Here is a 20,783-nt window from a genome sequence, read left to right as displayed (position 1 = left end):
TGGGGTGGGGGACAGGAGGGGCCACAGCAGAGAAGGAAGAGCCCTGAGGGGAGGTGGGGACCAGGGAGTGAAGGGGGCTCAGGCTGAGTGCCATCCGCCCTCGGCCACCACGTCTGAGAGGGTGCGGGGACTCTGCCCCATGACGGGAGCTCCAGGAGGACAACGACCGGGGGGGGGTCGTGTACTAAGCCTGATGTATTGGCACGACTCCCCCCATGAGGAGCGTGTATTACTCAGTAAGTTCACAACCATTCTGGCAGCCCCGTTCAGTGCTGCCCAGGGTGGGGAAGGGGCCAGGGAGCTGAGCAGAGGGCAGGGCTGGGCCGGGGGGCCCGGGGCTCCAAGGCATCCCTGCTGCGTGTCTGGCCCTCACTGTGGGAAAGCACGCTTCCGGCGCCCCCGCCCTCGGGCCCGGCCATGAGCTCACACCCAGGGGCCTTGGGGTGTCTCTCGGGGAGACACCCAGGCTTTTGCCCAGCAACACCAGGAAGCGGGACAGCACTGAGACGGAAAGTCCCCTGCCCTCCTGGAGGCTCCAGAGCAGCAAACCCGCTTGGCCTGTGGCTGATGAGACACGCTAGGAATGCACCAGTGACCCCCACGAGCACCCGCCTCTGGTCCCAAGCCCAGCACACCCCTTCCCTCAGCGCCGGCTGCCCAGTCCCACACCACACTGACCTGCCGCTGTCAGGAGGTGTCCAGTTCCGTCTCTCACCAGGAGGCCCCTCAGCCCTCCCAGGGCAGGACAGAGGCATCCAGGCTGCAGGCCAAGCCCTCCTGCTCCCACCAGCCCCCCGGGTGGGGGCTGGCCCAAGCCTGGCACCCAAGGCTCCAAGGGGCCCCTGCCCTCTCCCAGCTCAGCCCTGCCCCACACCCAGGCCGATCTGGGGGCTCGAGCCTACCTCCTCCCTCTGTGCTGCCCTCGCCCGTGGTGACCTCAGCACCCTCTCCTCCAGGAAGCCCCCCACCACTCCAGTCCTGCACAGCCTCTGTGCCGAGTGTGGGCTCTCGGGTCCCCCCTGCACCAGCCCGTGGGCAGGGCCTGTGTTCCGTGGGGAGGAGCTAACGGGCCTCAGCAGGTGCGGAGCTGATCCTAAACTGTGCATAGAGGACTGTTCCCTCCAGGGGACAAGGAACAGAGGGCAGCTTTGCATGCCTCTGCCCCTCCGTCCCACAAGACTTCTGGGGTCACAGGAGGCTGGGGGATGAGGACCCTGAACACAGACCACACCCGCCTGGTCCCTTGCCCCTCCGGTCCATCTCGTGGCGACTGGAGCTGGTGGAGTGAGTGAGAACCAGCTTGTCCCACCCAGCTCCTCATTCAGTGATGCCAACAGCGGCTTGAAGTCAGCCCTGGAGGGAGCAGGCTGCTTCCTTCTCCCCAGGGAGCTGGTTGTGACCCAGCTGCCCGAACACCGTGGCAGCCGGCCCCACCCCGGCCTGACCCTGCACAGCCAGCACTCAGGACCCTGAACCACTGAGACAGACTCTGCCTCCCTGACCTTTGCCCTGCCCCAGAGGAGGACCCTGACCGTCTCCCACCCCCAGGAACGGCCACGCAGCCTGACCTGCCCGTGGCCCCACCCAGCCCTCCCCTCCCTCACTTCAGTTGCTGCCCAGGGACACGGAGTGGGCTGTTCACCCCTGCAGCCTGCAGAGGTCATGCTTCCTGTGGGAACAGGGTCCCCTGGGGCGGGGGCCCGGGCCACGGGGGCCAGCTCTGCCTCGATGAGCCCGCGGGCAGGCCACCCCGTCAGCTCCAGCTCCGGGTCCCGGTCTGCAGGCCGCGGCCCATGTGCGACGCGTGTCTGGGCGTGTGTCTGAACCAGTCACCGCGTGTTTATTCAGCACACGGGTCTGTACACAGGCAGCCCCTGTGCCCAGCCCGCGCTGCTTCGGCCCCGTGCCCGGGATCTGCCTTCCCAGCATCGGCCACGGGGGACTTGGCAGAAAACCGGGGAGCCCTGTCTCTGGCTGCTGCCCGGGGCCGCAGGTGTGGGCAGGGGGCCGTGGACCAGGCTCAGGGCTTCTCTGTCCAGCAAATCCCCGAGGCCAGAATCCATACAGGTCCCACCCCGACTGCTTGCCGAGATCTTCCCTGGCCAGGGACACCTGCCCCTCCTGAGTGGGTGTCTGCGTGTGTCTGTCTTCCGCGCACACGTGTGTGCTGGTCAGCACACGTGTCAGGGTGCGAGGCCCACAACCAGAGGCCGTTCCAGGCCGCTGGCACCCCTGCATGGGTCGACAGCCAGCCTCATCCTGGGGGGACACGCCGGGCAGGGGGGAGCGGCCCCAGCCCCTGTGTCCAGCGCCCCAGGTCACGTGTGGGCAGGGGCGAGGCGCCTATGGGCCGCATTCAGCTTCTTCTGCAGCGTCGCGAAGGCCGGCCGCTCCTCGGGGCTGCCCTTCCAGCACTCCAACATGAGCGTGTAGACCTCCGCCGGGCAGGAGGCTGGGCGCGGCAGCCGGTACCCTCGTGTGACCTGCTGCAGGGTCTCGTGGTTGCTCAGTCCTGCAGAGGGGCAATGAGAGGGGCTGGGCAGGGCAGCCTCGCTTCTGCGTGGGGGTCACGGTAGACACCTCCCCCCAGCTCCTGGCCAGACCCTGCCCAGCAGGTGGCCCGGAGGCGTGGCGCCCCTTCCGAGGTCGGGGACCCCCGAGCAGGGTGTGCCTCCTCCCTCAGACCACACAGGCCTGGTGGAGGCCTTGCCTCCTCCCTCAGTCTCCCTTGCAGCCCACCTTCATAGGGACACTGGCCATAGGTGAAGACCTCATAGAGGAGAACTCCAAAGGACCAGACGTCCGACTTCTGGGAGTAGATGCGGTAGTTGGCTGCCTCGGGCGCCGTCCACTTGACAGGGATCTTGGAGCCACTGCTTGGGGAGTAGATGTCATCCTGGGTGAGGGGATACCAGTGGTGGGTGGACGGAGTGGCACCCTCCCCTCCCAGCCACGGCGGGGTCAGGGGTCCCAGCCCCGAACTGACCTTGAGCAGCCGGGCCAGGCCAAAGTCAGCCACCTTGCATGCCAGGTCATCGCCCACGAGCACGTTCCTGGCCGCGAGGTCGCGGTGCACAATGCGCCGGCCCTCCAGGTAGCTCATGCCCTCAGCCACCTGGCAGGCAAAGCTCAGCAGGAGAGGCAGGCCCACGGCCCGCCCCTCAGGGCCTGTGGGGCAAGGCGGACACTCAGGGGGGCGGGGGTCTGCACCGTCACTTCCCTCCGTGCCTCAGTGTCCTCGCCCCAAAGACGGGGTGGCCCAGGCTGCAGGGGGCACCGTGCTGTGCAGTGACCACTCAGGGAGGCTGCTCCTGGGCAACCCGGCCTGGGCCCCCAGGAGAGACCAGATCCAGGGGAGGCGCACGGGGCTGACGACACGGATGCGCCCGATCCCACTGCACGCAGCTCAGCCTGGAACCGCGAGGCTCTGACTGCCCCCCTCCACAAGGCACAGGACTGGCCCAGGCCCGGGCCCGGGCCCGAACCCACCGCTGGCCAGAGCCCGCAGCAACCCTCTGGGCCTCAGACGGTCAAGCCTGGTGCAACAGCAAAGGCCCGCGCCGAGAAGGGGGCCAGGAGGCCACGGCTGTGCATGGAAGCCTGGGTCACCCGGACGGCTACCGGCTGGGGGGGGCACCCACTCACTCCCCAGGAAGGCCTGCAGGCTGCCCTTGCGCATGAGCTCGGTGACGATGTACACGGGCTGGCCCATGGAGCACACAGCGTGCAGCCGGATGAGACGCTCATGCTTCAGGCTCTTGAGGGTTTGGATCTCCTTGCTGAGGTCTGCGAGCTTCATGTAGGCTGCAGGAGAGGGCATGGATCCAGGACCTGCCCACACCACCCTGGCGCTGCCCCAGGGCTCCAGAGGTCAGAGGGCAGGGCAGGCAGGGGCCAGCAGGCCTCACCCACCTGACTTAATGACCTTGACCGCCACTGGTGTGGAGCCAAGCCACAGGGCTTCCCACACCTCCCCGAAGTAGCCTTCACCCAGTTTCCTCCGCAGGGCAAACTCGGAGTGAGGCCGCTCCCACTCGTCCTGCTGGGGGAGCTTCTGAGGGGGCGGGGGGCACTCCATACCTCTGCTTGCTGCTCCCTGGAAGGGGGGGGCAGTGTCTCCGGGAGCGCCAGGCCTGCAGCCCCTCGGCCAGGCCGAGGCCAGGGGAGCCAGGTGCGGACCTCCAGAAGCCTGGCCCCACTCGCTTCTGGACCTAAGTGGCACCTTTGCTGGAGGTGGACACCCACCCACGAATACTCATTACAGCCCCAGCCAGGCTGTCATTAGCAACCGGAGGAACTGGATTGCTGCCCCCGGCAGGACCGCTCGTGCCCACGGCCCAGGCGAGCATCCCCTCCTCCAGCTTCTGCCTGCGGCAGGTGGGGCCCCTCCTCAGACGCCTCCCCAAGCTTGCGCCCAGCCCTCACGGCCCCTCTGCAGAGCTGGGTCTGGGACTGGGGGGACCCTACAGGTCTCGCTGCAACCCCAGCCCCAGAAGTCACCAGAGACGGAGATGTCCCGCCTGTGAGAGCAAACCCAACCCCAGGCAGGGCCCTGGCCGGAGTGTGGAGGTGTGGCCGGGGCCCCCAGGGCCCCCAGGCCTTTCCGGACCCCCCAGCCATGCTGGGAGCCTGGCCCGGGCTGCTGCCTTGCTCACAGCCCCAGACACGTGCTGGGCAGCTGGGCGGGAGGCGCGGCCGGGGACTGGCCCACCTGGGGCACACAGGGCTGCAGCAGTGGGTTCCGGATCAGCTTCCAGTTGGCCTTGTAGTAGGCGAGGAGCTCCTCCAGGCTGGGGAAGAGGCGGCCCTTCTGCAGGTAGAGACCGTCGGCGGCCGTGGAGATGTGGTAGTGATGGACCTTGGCCTGCGCGCGCACTGGGGGAGCACACAGGTGAGGGCTGTGTCTTGCCGCAGCCTGCCCCAGACCCTCCCAGCACCCGGGCCAGGGAAGCAGATCAGCACCACAACCTTCCTTGGGTCTCATGGGAAAGGAGGGAGTGAGGGCAGCTACAAGCCGGAGGGGCAGTGACAGGGCCCAGGGCGGACACTCGGTGGCCCCCCGGCGCGTGGATGAGTCCGAGAGTGAGCGGACCAAGGAAGGGAGGGTGAGTGAGGAGCGAGCCGTGGTGGGGGATGGGCAGGCGAGGGAACGAGGGGTGGGGGGCAGGTAGTGAGCCTGCAGGTGGACGGACCAGCAGGCGCGCGGACGCGTGAGGTGACCAGGCCTGACGTGGGGCCAGCAAAGCCTGGGGAGCCCCCACCCCAAGGCCAGAGCGGGGACAGGGGCGCGAGCGGTCGTCCGGTACCAGATAGCGAGTAGTCCCCATGGCTGCTCTCACTGGGCCGAATGAGGAAGGCACCCGGTGCATTGGCTGGGGACAGGAGCAGCTGCTGGGCCCCGGCGCGGCTGATGCCGCTGAAGTACCAGCTGCCAAGGGCGGGCGCGGCAGTCACCACCAGGCTTGGGCCTGAGGGACCCCTGCTCCCACGCTGCTCAGAGGCCCTGACGCCCTTGCTGTTCAGGCCGCAGGCCCGAGCCCGACTCCCGCCGTCTCTCAGGGACAAGGGGCCCCCAGAGCTCAGGGCGGGGGTCCTGCTCCCAGGTCTGCACCCGCCCCAAGCCCTCAGTGCCCCCAGCCGTGACCTGAGACAGATGAGACTGTCCACACACCTCAGCCGGCGATTCCCCATTAGCCCTGCTCACAGAACCACCCAGCCCCAGCCGGGGGCTAACCTGCCAAACTCAAGACTGCTGAGCCCCTACGGGGGGGTGGTGTCTACAAGGAGCCAGGGGGCCCTGATGAGCAACCCCTGGGCTGCAGCTGTGCGGGGAGGACCACCAGCTCCACCTGGCCAGGCACGGCCCACTTGCCCCAAGAGGTGGACAGGTGGGGCCGACAGAAGCTTGGCCAGGAAGGCCCTGGAGGAGGCAGCTGAGCCAGGCTGGGCAGGGGGTCCGGGAAGGCTGGAAGAGGCTCAAAGCATCACATGTCTGCCTCTGGGGGCCCTGCCCAGTGCAGGCCAGCCTGAGCCCCTGGCCCTCTACACGTACAGAGATGCTCCCTCTCCGAGCACTCGGATAGCAGGGGCTCCTAGGGGCCCACTCCTCAGTCTGAGTAGAATGCCCAGATTCCAGGAGCCCACACACCTGAGCATGGAGCAGGGCAGGGGGAGGGCCTGCTGGGCACCCCCCGACACCTGACACCCCATCTGGGCCGCAGTCCACCTGAGTCACCCCCCATGCACCTCCCTGGCTCCACATTCTTGGAAGGAAAGCAGAAAAGCTCCTGGTCCCACCCCATCGCCTGTGTCTGCTCCCAAGGCCCAGGGAGGGGAACCCCACACCGGAGTCAGCTTCCTACACTGGAGCCTCCTGCTTCCTGGAGATTCTGGGGACCCAGGGGCAGGAGGCCTGCTGCTTAAGGGAGAGCCTCAGTCTCTCGGGGGACAGCCCTGTGAGCATGGCCCTTGTCCACTCTGATGGGGGGAAACATGGGGTCCTGGGGGCCAGGGGGTTGGCTCTGACCCCTACCTGGGGGTGCAGGACCAGCAGTTATCCTAGAGGACCCAAAGCATGACTCAAAGTGAGTCGACACAAGGAGGGAGTGCCCTGAAAAGGGGGCACTGGGTGGATGGGCGGTGCCTGGGCAGGTGGGTGCTGCTGGAGCCTGGGGTGAGGCCAGGGCCTGGCAGGAGGGGGACAGAGATGGGCCTGTGCCTGACAGGCACCAACCTGGCCAGAGCCAACCCTGGGGCTGGGCTGAGGGGCAGCCAAGAGGAAAGGGCTGGAGACAGAGGCCCCAGCAGCACTAGGAGGTAAGACCAGCACGCAGGGCAGAGAAGGGTCAAGGACACGGGGACGTGGGTCCCCAAGACCAGACGTGGCTGGGCAGCAGGCTCGGGGAAAGCTGAGGAACTCGTTCTCGACACACTGATTCAGGAGCAGGAGATACAACCCCACGAGGCTGCCGGGCTCCGTCCGCCGAGGGCCTCCTGCAGCCAGGCGCCGCCTTCTGACGCCCACCAGCTGGGAGAGCCCCCTCCCAGGACTGTGGGCGAGCGGAGAAGCTCAAGTGTCCTCATCCCAGCCCTCCCCTGGAGCCGAGGGCGGGGGATGTTCTGGGGAGTCTCTCCCTGGGGTGGGGCAGTGGCTGAGATAAGATGAGAAGAGCCTCACTGTCAGGGTTGAGGGTCCTCCCCCTGCCCAGCCAGTGTGGCCCTGGGGACAGACGGCCAGGTGTCTGGGACTAATGACACTGTGCGTGCAGCCAGCCCTTTCATCTTGGGCCCAGGCAAACAGTCATTACGACCTCCTCCTGGCACCACCCCCTCTGACCCGCCCAGCCCTGCCGCTGCTGCCTCAAAGAGTGGCTCATGGGATCTGTCTTCCACTCGCAGAGTGACTGTGGGCCCCCTCCCCATCAGAATGGCTGCCTGGTCCCTCCCACCGCTCCCAGTGGGCTGGGCCTGGGGTGGGGGCCAGAGTCCCCCCAGAGGGGCCTTCTTGGGACTTGGACTTTCCCATGCCACGTGCAAATCCGCCAGGAGGCTGTGGGAGTGCCGAGGGGCTCCCGGGAAACGGGATGGCCTAGTGAAGTTGAGACCCAATGCTGGTCTGCAGAGGACACATCGGGGGCTCGGGCCCAACCCAGCTGGGCACAGGACAAGAAGCCATTGTTGGGGTGAGGTCTGGGCAGCTGAGCTGTTCACCAATCACATTATGGTCTTTTCTCACCCAGACATCACCTCCATGCGTGCTGGGGCGGGCGGGGGGTGGGGGTGGTTGACATCGCTGTACCACATCTGTCTAGACATCAGGAATTGCAAAGGCCGTGACATCCAGGCTGATCCAATGCATCCAGGGGAAAGACGGGGGCGGGGGGGGGGGGGCACAACCAGAATTTGGATCCAGTGCTTGAGGCCCCTGCACCATGTCCACCACCACAGACAGAGCCCCGGTGGAGCCAGCACACGGCTGTACTAGGAGGCTACCCTGTCCCACAGACCCTAAGCCTGCGCTGAGAGGTCAGCTCTTCTCCAGGCCCTGTGGGAGAGCCTCCACTCTCTGCCTCCCTCCATGATTGCAGACTGGCAAGCCAACAGCCAGGTGTTCACGCCAGCCTGTCCCTGCCTGTGGACTCTCCCGGCCCTAGGGATCTTGGGCATGCTGGGGGGAATGGGTGAGCTTCCCCCACCTGCATCCCCTCTCAAAAGAAGCTTCTCTGGGAGCAATTCCAGGGCCATTTGTGCCCCATACTTGGCCAATGCAGCAGGGAGAGTTCTGGGTGAATGTGGACCAGTGAGGGAGCAGGTGAATGCACCTCTCGGACTCAGCATATCACCCCCTCTACCCTCTGGTCACCCCCTCATCCCTCACAGCATCTGGATGGCCTCTCTGCTCACTTATGTCCTCATCGGGAGCCCCAGGAGGATAGGGGCCATGTCTGTCTCAGTTGGAACTGCACCCAGGACCCTAGCCCCCGCCCTCCAAGCACTGACCACTTAGCTAACGTGGAATGAGAGACCCCCAGAGTGCGCTCAGTGCCAGGGCTGAATCCTTGTGTGAGAGGGATTCAGGAGGGCCTGGCTGGCTGGACCATGTCCCAAAGTGGCTGCCATGCTGGGTGCCTGGCCAGGGGCATGCATACACGCTGTCCAGCTTCCTTGCCACTCGCCCTGACCGCTCCTGCTGGAGTCATTGCTCTTAGCCACACGGGGACACAGTCATTGGCGTCTGTCCCCCACCCCTGTGTGCTTGCTCACCGCTGCATGGCCAGGCCTGGAGGGGTCCTGGCCACAGAAGGGAGGGAGGGATGGAGGGAAGGAAGGAAAGCAGGACGGCTCCTGGACATGCCATCCTGGGACTCAATCCTGCCCTTTTTCCTGACTGCCTGGGGCAGGGTGATACTCACGGGTGGTCTGAGAGCGTCCTCGGGGTGGCCTTGGCCAGGTGGGTGATAGGTACCAGCCCAGTACTGGGCGGGCCAGAGAGCCTGCGGGCAAAGATGTAGTCGCCCTCCTCCTTGAGGGCGTAGAGCCTGTCCCCGCGGCTGACACTCAGCTCGGCTGAGCACCGCGCCCTGAAGTCGTAGAGCGCCTGGAAGAGCTTCGTGGGCGCCGGGGGGCTGCAGGGCTCTGTGGCGGGGGGCTCTGGCTCAGCACTGGCCGCAGGGTCGGGGAACCCCGGGACGCCATCGTCTGGCGCAGCCACAGGCCAGATCTTGTCCCAGAAGAAGGACAGGAAGTTCAGCCGCTTCCTGAGGAAGGACTCCATGCTCCCGGTCGTCAGGGCGCCGGACCCAGGGTCCCGCAGGGGAGGGGCCGCAGCGGCCGGACTGAGGACTCCGACCATCAGAAACTGGAGGGGCCGGTGGGACGGCGAGGGTCCGAGCCTTACTGCTGGTGTCCCTGGTGGCGCAGAGTGTGGGGCTCAGGTCACTCCAGAGAACCCTCCAACAAGGCGCGCACAACTCCCCCCGCCCCCGCCCGCCTCCCGGGCTGGGGTTCAGACCAGGGTGGGGTGCAAGGTGGCCCTCCAGCCCCCCACCACACGACGGGCGGCTCCTGTGTTGGCCCTCTAGAGTGTCGCCCCAACGGCTCAGAGCCGCTCTTTGGGGCTGGGCCAGGTGCGGCCCCAGGACGCGCCTCCGGGGGCGGGGCCTCGGGCTGTGGGGGCGGGGCCTCGGGGCGGGGCTGTGGGGGCGCAAGTGAGACGCGGTGGGGAAAGCGGTCAGCGCAGGTGAACCGCGCGCCTGCCCTTGACCTGAGCTTTGCCCTCAGAGAAATGGGGTTCCATGAATGGGACAGAAGAGAGCTGGATTTGTGTAGGAAACCGCCTGTTCTCGGGGCGCCTGGGGGGCTCAGTCGGTGAAGCGTCCGCCTTCCGCTCAGGCCATGATCCCGGGGTCTTTGGATGGAGCCCCGCGGCAGGCTCCCTGCGAGCCTGCTTCTCCCTCTCCCTCTGCCTGCTGCTCGCTCCCCTTGCTTCTGCTCTCTCTCTCTGTCAAATAAATAAAATCTTAAAAAAGAAAACTGCCTGTTTAAATGTTGGCCAAATCTCTCAACATAAAAATCCTATGCAGGACAGGGCCTTACATGCCCACGACGAGGCTCGGCACCAAAGGCTTGGAGCTGGGCTGGGGGCAGCCTGGGACTCCGGACAAGTGAGGTAAGCTCCCTGCACCCTGGTTGTTACGCGGTAACGTGGGACACTGGAGGTGACTGTGGGGTGCTCGGTGAGCCCGGGAAGGGCTCTGTAGGTGCCGCACCGGCGATGGGCCCCTCCAGGCCAGGAGACCCCCCACAGCCACCATGGGGGTGGGGGGAGGCTCTGACACCTGACCCCCACCTCAGGGATGGGAATGGGGGTGCCGTGGCACAGAAGGGTGGCGGGTGAGCCTGGGAGGGCCTGAGCCACCCCTCTTCCTCAGCTCCCTGGACGGGGCCAGGCCCTCTGCGCACTGAGGCTCTGCCCACTGCCAGGTCAGCCTGTTTCTGGGCAGGATGGAGAGAGCAGCCTCTGGGGCCCTGAGGCAGGGTCTGTGGTGGGTGGGGTCCCAGCCCCAGGCAGCCTGCATGCTCCTCCGCTTGAGGGCCTCCCTCCAGCTCAGCCCCTTTAGCGCCTGGTGGTCATGATTGAGCCCATACCCCTTCTGCGAGACCCTCCTTCCAAACTCCACACTGGATCAACGCCTGGATGTGCATTCTGGGTTTGCACACGGCCAACAAACAGGTGTGACGATTGTTTGGCCAAGGAGAAGCCAGACACCCACCACCTGCCCCCAGAACTGCAGCAGACCACTTCTCTCTGAAACACACCCTGGGGGCTTCCTGGGGCACAGCTCGTCCAATGTGCAAACTGTACTGTGGCCATGGTGCCATGAGCTGGCCCTCCCTGGAGTCCGAGCAGCTCTCCGGGGCTCACAAAGCCTGGAGGGGGCAGGGGACCCTGAAGGGCAGCCTCTGTGGAGCTGAGACTCATCCTGTGGGAAGGCGGTAATTGAGAAGAATGTAGGCTACTTACAAATACAAACTTAGGGAAGGGCCTGGAAGGGCCCTGAAGTTTCTGCTCCACCAGCCTCGAGGGGAATCTGCCCACCCCACCCCATCACGCACTCCTCCCGTGCTCGTCAAGTCTGGGTTTTGCACACCAATTTCCTTAAATCCTTTATACTTACGCTGCTTCTCTCCTGGGAAACCATGCTTTGAGCCTCTGGTCCTCTCGGCCGCAGGGAGGCCCTCTCAGGTTGTGGGAGGGTCCCGCTTGTGCTGACCGTGCTTGGGGTCAAGTGCTCTGAACACTGGACACTCCCAGTCCCTCCGAGCTACAGCGTTCCAGCCGCTAGGACTCAGCACATTCCACCTGGTGGTCAGGGCAGGCAGGGAGGGACCCTCCTCAGTCCTCTGGCCTCCATGCCTGGTGCCCAGGCCTCCTGTCGGCCCAAGCAAAGGCCAGAGAGTGAATCGGGGGACAGAGCGCAGTGGGCTCCAACCCCCATGGCATCCTACAGATGCGGAAACAAGGTTCTGTTCACCCCTCCTCAAGGTCAGAACGGGGACATTTTCCAGCAGGAACATGTGCTGGGCGGTGGGGGCCATCTCCAGGTGACTGGGACAGAGGGCCTGAAGAAGGCCCCATCCCCCAGAGGGAGAGAGGCTCCTCCTCGACTGCTCTGGTCAGTGGGCTCTGCAGGGAGCATCCCACGCACGGCCACCTCTCTGCTGGGGCCCTCCTCCATCCCCTCACCCCCAAACCCCCAGACTACCTCTCTTCACCCACCTCTCCCCTCCAAGCAGCCTGTTGTCCCTGCGCACACACCCCCGGGGCCAGGTGGCCGGCAGCAAGAGCCACTTTTGTCCGTCTTGTCGTTGGCAGTTCTCAGACTTGCCTCGCTCCTGCTGGCCTAGCTGCCTGCCCCCAAGCTCCAGGTTCAGGGACACACCGTTCCCTTCCTCCCCTCACGCTCCTGGCCCAGGACGGCCCTGCCCTGACTCCGCCACTCTCCTGTTAGCCTCACCTCCTCCATTGGCCCCAACCACAGACAACGGTGCTGGTGGGGGTGGGGAGGTGCGTGCGTGAGGGGGAGGACCCCCAACTTGGGATGGGGTTAGAAGACATGGTTCTAAACCTGCTGTCGGACTCACCAGCCGTATGACCTCGGGTAAAGTGCTAGACCTCTCTGCCTCCATTTCCCCGTCTCTAAGAGCATTGAGCCTGCAGGGGCCGAGTGAGGGTCCAGACGAGCTCTACTGGGAGGAGGAGGGGGCTTCCTGGGCATTCAGCCGAGGCTGGCAGCCCAGAGCATCACACCATGGGTTCATTTTCTGGAGGACACGCTATGGGGGTCTGTGGTGGAGGCGCACCCTCCCCCCTGTGATCCCGCCACCACCAGGCTCCCCACCCTCACGGCTCCTAAGGCTCAGGGGCAGCGCAGCCTGGTACTGTCCATCATGCCAGGGGCTGCCGCTCAGCGACGGAAGGAAATACACCCAGCAAAGGGTCCCCAAAGGCTGCGTGCCATGCGGCTCCTTTCTACAGCGGTTTCAGGGATGGAGAGGACAGTAGTGGTTGCTGGGGGAAAGGAGGGGTTGGGGTGGCTGCATGGGGCAACGTGGGGGTCCCTGGGGGGTAGGCCAGTCCCATGTCTCGCGGTGTCACTCTCACTATCCTGGGTGACCTTGCATGACAAGATGTTCTGAAAGATGATGATTCCACTGGAGGAACAGGGCAAGAATCATGGGATCTTTGTGGTATTTTTTACAACTGCGTGTGAATCTACAATTCTCTCAAAATTAAGAATTTAATTTTTAAAAGTTAAATAGAAAAAAGGGGATGGGGCCAAGGAGATGGCAGAGGTCCAAGACATGCCTGGCCCAGAAGATCAGGGTGGGGAGGGGTCTCTCTGTCCCTCTCTGTGGGTGGGCTGCAGGGTGGGGGGGTGTCTTCCTCCTCTCCCCCTTTCCAGTGTCAACTTCCCCCCCACCCTCAACACCCCCCCTTTCCAAATAACAGCTAGCATTTGCTGGGAGCCCGAAACAGGAAGAGGAGGGCAGAAATGGCATCCACCCACGCCCCCTCCCCAGGTCTGACCTCCTGGGCCCTCCATGCCCACCCAGGCCTGGGCCTGAGGATGAGCTGATGGGCCCCTAGCCAGGGAAGTCTCTTCCCAAGAATGGGGTCACCCAGAGGGGAGGGGTGCACTTGTGGGGCAGGGGAGGCTCTGGACATAGAACAGACTGGCAGGGGGGCTGAGGGACAGATGCCCTATCCTGGAAGAGGCCCACCACTGTCCTTCCCCCCGGGGGCAGTGACACCCACAGGAAGGGCATCCTGCCTCCCTTCCCCTCCCCCATCCTCCCCAAGGATGACTACTGCCCGGGGGAGGCCCCAGGCTTGCTGAGACATCCCAGAGGTCCTGAGCCCAGCTGGGGGCTACAATGGGGTTCAAGGGAGGGGCTGACGGGCTCCCTGGAACCGTGGAGACCAATCGGTCCGGACGCAGATCAGGAGTAGCAGCCCAGGCAGGCGTAGTGATGGCAGAAGCAGCTGCTCCAATCCTGCTCTGTTCCCTGGGGTGGTGACGACTGTCACCCACCTGCCAGTCCACTCATGAGGTCACTGCTGCTCCCCGCAGGTCTTCCCACGGGTTCCTGGGAGCGGGGCACAGGCTGGGACGGCGAGCAGAGCCCTCTTTCCTGCACCCACCCCTCCAAGCCTCGACAGGACCCCGGGACAGGGCCCCGGCCTAGGCGCCGGAGGCCTCAGTTTACTCCTCTCTGCGCAGTCCTACTTTGGGCGTGGCTTTCGGAAGAGCCACTCGTGGGGGTTCCCAAGTCGGGGAGGAACCAGGTTCCCCAGGGAAGGAGCGAAGCCTCGGGACCGCACTGTCCTCCTGAGACCGGGGTGGGGGGCGGGGCCGGGGGCCGGTCGAGTGGCTCGAGTCCGAGTCGGAGTCCGGGTCCTGGGACCAGACAGCGCCCCCCGCCCCGCCCCGCGCGGTCTTCCCGAAGCTCTTCAAGTGGAGGGGCCCGACCCGGCGGGGTCTCCCCGCACCCCGGGGCCCTGGGCTACCGCCCCACCCTGCCCCCACCCCCAGGTCGGGCGGGGCGTCACAGAGGCCCGCGGTCCCCATGGCAACACGCCGGACGCGGCGGCGCGCGCTGGGCGCACAGTCAGCCGGTTGGCTCTCTCCGCTCCGGGAGGCAGGGCAAGTGGGCGCTCCTGGAGGCTGGGCGCGGGCCGGGAGGCGGGCTGGTGGCTGGGGAGGGGAGGGGGTGGACCTGGGGGCTTCTGGAAGGCCCAGGAGGGTGTAGGTCTGGGATCCCAGCCAGAGCACAGAGCGGCCCCTTCCCCAAATTCACGACCAGACCCTCTGCGATTTTCCAACCGAGAGAGTGCTTGCGACTGGGAAACATCCTTGAACCCACAGTCAGACCCAGGGGCCAGAGCAGGACTTAGGCTGGGATTCCTGGGGTCATGCTTCACCTCATCCCAGATACCCTCTCTGTTGTACCCAGGGCCTGCTCTGGCTTGTCTGCCCTGGGAAGGTGAAGGGCTGGCCTTTGGGGAGGCAGGCAGACTTGGGTCCCAACCTTACTGCCACTTAGCAGTGTGGCCTTGGGCAGGTCACTCAGCTTGTCGGCTTTCTTTGTAATTCATCCAACCCTTGGGTTGCTGGGACTACCTGAGCTCTCCCAAGTGAAGCCACCGGCCTGCACAAGGAGCTGTCTCACTGTCCGGGGCCGGAGTGGGGGGGGGGGGCAGGGGCGGGGCTGGGACCTGGGACAGCAGTCGGATTGCTGGCCCCTTCTCCAAGGAGCACCAGCTTGCAGGACCAATCCCTGTGGGCCGTGGCCTGCCCCAGCCGGCCCCAGCGTCCCCAAGGTGGGCCACTGCCCCCTAGAGCTGGGAGCCGAGGCAGGGTAGCACAGAAGGAGAGTCAGGCCCTGGAGTTGGTGGCTGGCCTCCAGCCCTGAACTGAGAGCAAGCTACGAAGCACTTTAGCCTCAGGCCCCCCTTCTGTGAGATGAGATGACAGGACCTCACCACTCTGAGGGGCTTCAAGGCATAGAGTGGGGGCTCAGTAACTAACTAGAAGGCGAGGCCCGGGGCTACCCTGCCTCCTTCACTGGCTCCAGCCACCACCTGGCCTTGTCTTGGGCTGAGCCCTGGCCCTTTGCTCTGATCTGCAGTGACAGTGAGGCATGGAAGGTCCGCAGGGACGTGGTGTCCCCTGGGGGGAGTCTGGTGCCGCACAGACAGGATCGCACTGAATCCTCTCAACAGTCCCGAGGCAGCACCTTCACCCCATTCAGACGAGGACCTGAGGCTTTGGCCAGGCCACACAGCTGGTCAGTGGCTGAGTTCCTGCCCGGGCCCGTCTAGCCCTAGGGCCCATTGTCTCAGCCCTTCCCCGTGTCCCTGTGTCATCACAATGGATAATTAGTAGAGTGGTTGCCCCTCAGTGTCCAGTTTTATCCAGATCGGCAGCCTTTTCCCAGAGAGATGTGCTCTCCCCACGAGCTCCTTCCCCTGGGGGAGGACAGAGGGCCCAGTATGGAGGGCAGTGGGCCTGAAGCCACCCCTCCCCCCCCCCCCACACACTGACCTGAGTGAGCCCCCGGGTGGGTGGCAGAGGCCAACTGACTGTGTCAGCTCACACCCCACCCTCTGCCCCCTGCTCCCAGACATGAACTTCCAGGTGACAGGCCTGGGCCTGGACAAGATGAAGCTGGACAGTCCCCAGTCCTTCCTGGACCAGGAGGAGGCCGAGGAGGCTGAGGATCAGCAGCTGCTGGAACCAGAGGCTTGGAGGGCCTACATGGAGCGCCGCACGGTGCTGCGCGAGTTCCTGACCTCGGACCTGAGCCCCCACCTGCTCAAGCGCCACCATGCCCGCATGGAACTGCTCAAGAAGTGTTCCTACTACATCGAGATCCTCCCCAAGCACCTGGCCCTGGGGGACCAGAACCCCCTGGTGCTGCCCAACACCATGTTCCAGCTCATCGACCCCTGGAAGTTCCAGCGCATGAAGAAGGTGGGCACCGCCCAGACCAAGATCCAACTCCTGCTGCTCGGGGCCCTGCTGGAGCAGCTGGACCATGGCCGCGCCGAGCTGGACGCTCTGCTGGAGTCGCCTGACCCGCAGCCCTTTCTGGCGGGCTGGGGGCTGGTGGCACAGAGGCTGGCAGACCTGTCGGCAGTCATGGACAGCTTCCTGGCCACGATGGTACCTGGGCACTTGCACATCAAGCACCGCCTGGTGTCTGACATCGGCGCCACCAAGATCCCGCACATCAGGCTCATGCTGAGCACCAAGACGCCCGTCATGTTCGACCGAAAGGGGTCGGTGGCCCACCAGGACTGGGCCAGCCTGCGCTGGTTTGTCACCACCCAGCCGGCGGCCCCGGAGCAGTTCGAGCTGCGCTTCAAGCTGCTGGACCCACGGACACAGCAGGAGTGCATGCAGGGCGGCATCATCCCCGTGGCCGCCTGCACCTTCGACGTCCACAACCTGCTGCCCAACCGCTCCTACAGGTTCACCGTCAAGAGAGCAGAGAGCTACACGCTGGTGTATGAGCCCTGGCGGGACAGCCTCACCCTGCAGACCAGGCCGGGGCCCCCAGAAGGGCCCACCCCCAGTCGGCTAGGCAAGCCGGGCCTGCCCCTGACCACACTTTCTGAGAGATGATTTTCTAATATTTATCCCCTAATAAAGACTATAAACACACACACACAATTAAAGAAACAAACCTACTTACGTTTTAGACGCAGCTGCAGCTGTGCGAGTCTGACTCTGCGCAGCCTCCCCCCCCAGCCCCAGGCCCCCCAGGTTCCTGCCCCCTTCCCAGGGGACACCTCAGGCTGGACCTTCCAGGATCGCCGTCCCAGGAGAAAGACGAGCAGCCCTGGCAGCTGGCTGCCCCGAGCAAGGACGAGAGCTTCTCCGAGGGGCTCTGCCAAAGCGGCAGCCCCTCCTGCATCTCCCCCTCCCCGTCTCCGGCACCGGAAGCAGCCCTGAGACCCTGACACAGGCCCTGGCTGTCTCTTCCTGTGTCCTAGGCCAGGGCTCCCTAAGGGGAACAATAACCTCGTTGGGGGCAGTCATGCCCCATCCTATTGCCCCCAGCATCACTGGAGTTAGGGCAGAGGGCGCCCAGGCCATCAGGACATTGTGTTTTTTAAATGACAAGGCCTTCTCCCCAAAAGAAGCTGAAGCTCATCTGTACTCCTGTCCTAAGGTGGCTGAGGGCCCCAGGCAAGGGAGCCTGGCAGAGGGACTCCCCGAGACACAGGCCAGTGCCCAGCCTCGTGGGGGGGTCCGGCCCCTCCCTGCTGCCTCAGTAGGCTGTCCTTGCCCCCCCTCCCCCCGCACGGTCGTGTGACCACCAGTGTGGCCAGCAGCCCCCTCCCTCCCCACGCTCACGTCCACGTCCTGACGCAGGTGATGCGAAGGTCGGCATCTGCCTGCTGCTGCAGCTTGGCTGTGTCCAGGTCCAGGAGGCACAGCACCGTGTGCCATGGCCAAGGGGAGCTGCCAGTATGCTGAGCTGTCCTCCGCTCCCTTGCCCATCATACGGGCCACTAGGCCCTCTGAGAGCAGAAGGCCTACAGGGCAAGATGACCGGGAACGGGACTGTCTCCCCCACTGGCAGAGAAGTGGTTTGGAGAGAGCAGGTCCCCAGCTGTCGGAAAGGCCCCAGGACCTGCCCACCCCCCACCCCCACCCAAACCCGCTACAGGCAGAGAGGGAGACGGTCCTCCTAGGCCTCTCCAGTAGCTGACCCACTGTGTGCCACTGCATGCCATTCAGGAGGTCAAGCCAGACTGTCACACCCTCTGTCGCATCATGTGGCTATGGGGCGGACACTCCTGGGCGTTCCTCAGGGTCCCGTCACCCCAAGGCATCCTGGAGAGGGGGGAAAGAGGGGGAGGGGTCCAGAGCAAAGCCATGGTACTCCTCGGAAATGACCGGAAATGACCCTCTGTGGAGGTAGGGCACAGGGTAGGGGGAGGAGGCAGGGAGAGAAGCAAGAACTGGCCAGGGACCAGGGATTGGGCTTTGTGCCAGGTCATACCATCCATCCCACCAAGAAGGGGGCAGGCTGGAGTCGCGGTTCTCCAAGGCAGGCGGCTATGGGCCAGGCGGCTGGGGGTCATCCCGGATCCCCGCGCCTCCAGCCCTCATGCGACGGCAGCTGCCCAGAGGCCAGCCCCGCGGCAGGTCCCCGCTGTGAGGGCCCCCGCACCACCAGGCCTGGCGCGCCCGCGTCTTTAGACCTCGCTCGCGCGCAGGGCCAAGCGCTTTTTCTCTGCGCCGAGCTCCGTTTGTTTCGCCGCCTTGCACGAGAACGCGCCTGACCCGAAACCTTGACCCTCTTTGCGGCGAGGCCCGCCCTCCGCCTGCGGCCCCGCCTCGCGCCGCCTCTGCGCGCAGGTGCCCCGCCCGCCCTGGTTCCCCACCGCCCCGCTCGCGCTCCGGGCTTCAACGCCCGCTCCTCTGTGAAGCCCTCCCTGACTCCAGGCTGAAGAGGTCCCGACTTCCTGCCTCAGGGCGCCTGTTGGTCCTCGTTTCGACTGCTTTCGACCAGGTAGTAAAACTTCTCCATGCCTGCGTGGTTGGCCTGGAATGAAAGTGCTCTCCCAGGCGGGGCCCGTCTGGCTCCCTGTGTAGCCTCACAAGGAACACACAGGCCTCGGAGCAGGCCTTTGACTCTTTGACTCTCTGTGACCTCCACACCCGTCTGATACCCATGCGGGCACCTAGGGAAGCCAGGGCCTGGGCCCGCCTTCCTTCATACAGCGGTGCGGTTGGAGGTACTGGGCACCGAGCAACAAACCAGCCAGATACGGAATGGCCAAAGTTGGCTTGGAGGAGGTATGCGGCGTTCCAGGGTCCTCAAGCATTCAGACCTTGGACCATGCAGGACACTGGCAGGGCTGGCAGCCTCAGGGACTTTGGACTTGGCCTGGGGTCTGCATTCAGTAGGCTGGGCATGCCTGCATCGCCTGGATCCAGCTCGTCCCTGTGGCCCATCTTCACTAAGTCAGCCCCCCACCCAGCTTCCACTGTTCTGGCACAGATCCTGCTCAGCCCACTGGCTGTGTGGTCCACTGTGACATGGGGACATGGGGACACCAGCCCCTCCCAGAGTGCTTGCTTGGCCAGCATCTGGCTAGAAGGGGCTCTTGATTCTTGACAGACTCAGGAGCCACCCTGCAACCCAGAACAAGAGGAGGCGCCTCCCCTTCTTGCCCCCCAGTAAAATCTCAAACACCCAGAAGTGAGAAAAACATTCAGAGTGGTCTTTATAATAAAATTATTATTGAATCATATAACACAGAGTCCAAGAAAATATATAAAAATTGGAATGTAGAAATTGATTTGTAGAAAACATCAGACCATCATTCCCCCCCACTCCCCCCCACACACTGGCAGACGGTTCTGCAGCAAGGCCACAGAGGGGGGCAAGCCCCTCCTAGTATAAGCAACTTGTTTGCCACATCCCCCAGGCCACAGGGACAGTGGAAGTGCAGAGACTCTGGGTCAGAGCTGCCTTGGGGGGGGGTGCGGGGGGGTACTGAGGTGAGGGCCGATATCAAGGCAAGGGTTTCCAGAGCAGTTAGGACATAAATGCACCCTGAGACCCTGAGGGACAGGTGAAGGTCCTCAACTTTACAAAGACAGACACACAGGACAGGTTGTCCCTAAAGCCCTGACCTGGGAGCAGGCTTGAGGTTGCAAAGGGGAGGTAGAGCTCAGGGAGAAGGCACAGGGCTGCCCATCCAGGGGCACCTCAATCCCAGTCCCCACCCACACACCCATGGTCCAGGCAAGGCTGTGTGGGCATCTGGTTCTGGTCTGCCCTTCCTCCTGCAAGGGCAGGTGACCCCTGAAGGACACAGGGCTATGCATCCCAGTTAGACAGGGTAGTGGGGATAGAGAAAAGGCCCTCTGTTCCAGGGAGGCATCTTTGCCTAAGTTTGGGCTAAGGAACTTGTTCCAGTAAAAAGGACACTGGTGTTTGGTTTATTTAAAAATAGAAAATAGGGTGGTCTGGCTGGCTCAGTTGGTAGAACAAGCAACTCTTAATCTCAGGGCCATGAGTTCAAGCCCCTCACTGGTCATGGAGCCTACTTGAAAAAAAAAAAAAGAAAGAAGAAAAGAAGGCTGAGCTCCACACCCAGCACCCAGTGTGGTCAGGCATGGCATCCAAAGACCGAAGAGTAGCCCCACTGGGATTTCCTTCCCCACCCCAAACCTTCCCAGCAACACCAGAAGGTCCAGAGGACTTCCCCCTCCATCCCACACCCCTGAGATGTTCCCTGTCACCAAATGTCCCCACAAAAGTAGCACAGCGGGGAGAGCTCGGATTCTTCCTCCCAAGTGTAGGCGCACGCTGGCAGGGCGGGGTCTGTCCTGCTCCCGCCCCGGGGAGAGGCCAAGACTCCAGGAGGGGATTATTGCTCAGAACCGCAGCAGAGACCCAGCCACGTAGGCGGGGCGGCCAGCAGTGCCCACCGAAGGCACGTGGGATTCTGCTGAGTGGGGCCTGGCAAGGCAGCGGCAGAAGGGGGCTCAGGACTTCACCTCGCAGTCCTGGCAGCCCGAGGGCAGTGGGCAGGCAGAGTGGGCTCTTCAAGGAGACACCGCTGGCCTCCTCCGAACTCGCACCTGGCTGGCGGGCACGAGGGTCTGCTGGTCCTCACAGAAGTCCAGGAATCTCCGCCAGAGAGGGCAACAACGCAGGAGGCGGTGGTCTCCTGCGGAGGTTGAGGGAGG

The 20,783-nt window shown here is 64.4% G+C and overlaps 3 protein-coding genes across 9 annotated transcripts in view; 1 reads left to right on the top strand and 2 right to left on the bottom strand.

Annotated features, from left to right (window-relative positions):
- Positions 1 to 1,814: 1,814 nt before the first annotated feature.
- SRMS (src-related kinase lacking C-terminal regulatory tyrosine and N-terminal myristylation sites) lies at positions 1,815 to 9,603 on the bottom strand. Of its 4 annotated transcripts, XM_031033043.2 has the most exons (9): positions 9,512 to 9,596; positions 8,913 to 9,408; positions 5,307 to 5,428; positions 4,712 to 4,875; positions 3,913 to 4,096; positions 3,646 to 3,804; positions 2,987 to 3,168; positions 2,740 to 2,896; positions 1,815 to 2,512 (listed from the first exon to the last, which is right to left on the bottom strand). In XM_031033043.2, the coding sequence occupies exons 2-9, from the start codon at positions 9,350 to 9,352 to the stop codon at positions 2,319 to 2,321; spliced, it is 1,602 nt and encodes a 533-aa protein (XP_030888903.1). In that variant the 5' UTR covers positions 9,353 to 9,408; positions 9,512 to 9,596; the 3' UTR covers positions 1,815 to 2,318. The 4 variants fall into 4 exon arrangements, with proteins under 4 accessions (XP_030888903.1, XP_081688536.1, XP_081688534.1 ...); XM_081832408.1 differs by having other exon boundaries at positions 2,374 to 2,512; positions 2,740 to 2,876; positions 8,913 to 9,603; XM_081832409.1 differs by having other exon boundaries at positions 2,374 to 2,512; positions 2,740 to 2,873; positions 8,913 to 9,603.
- A 6,060-nt stretch (positions 9,604 to 15,663) lies between these two features.
- On the top strand, positions 15,664 to 16,691 carry FNDC11 (fibronectin type III domain containing 11). The gene has a single exon (XM_006737888.3). The coding sequence runs from the start codon at positions 15,690 to 15,692 to the stop codon at positions 16,689 to 16,691; it is 1,002 nt and encodes a 333-aa protein (XP_006737951.1). The 5' UTR covers positions 15,664 to 15,689.
- A 2,614-nt stretch (positions 16,692 to 19,305) lies between these two features.
- Positions 19,306 to 20,783, bottom strand: part of HELZ2 (helicase with zinc finger 2) — a 15,175-nt gene continuing 13,697 nt past the window's right edge. For all 4 annotated transcript variants that reach the window (XM_081832404.1, XM_081832406.1, XM_081832407.1 and 1 more), the window contains one exon: positions 19,306 to 20,764. In XM_081832404.1, coding sequence (XP_081688530.1) covers positions 20,640 to 20,764 — 125 coding nt within the window. In that variant the 3' untranslated portion in view covers positions 19,306 to 20,639. The remainder of the gene's footprint in view (positions 20,765 to 20,783) is intronic.

Source organism: Leptonychotes weddellii, chromosome 10 (genome assembly GCF_054177405.1).
Source record: "Leptonychotes weddellii isolate Sample4059 chromosome 10, ASM5417740v2, whole genome shotgun sequence".
In the NCBI taxonomy this organism is placed as follows: domain Eukaryota; kingdom Metazoa; phylum Chordata; class Mammalia; order Carnivora; family Phocidae; genus Leptonychotes; species Leptonychotes weddellii.
This window is presented reverse-complemented; position numbering and strand designations above follow the sequence as displayed.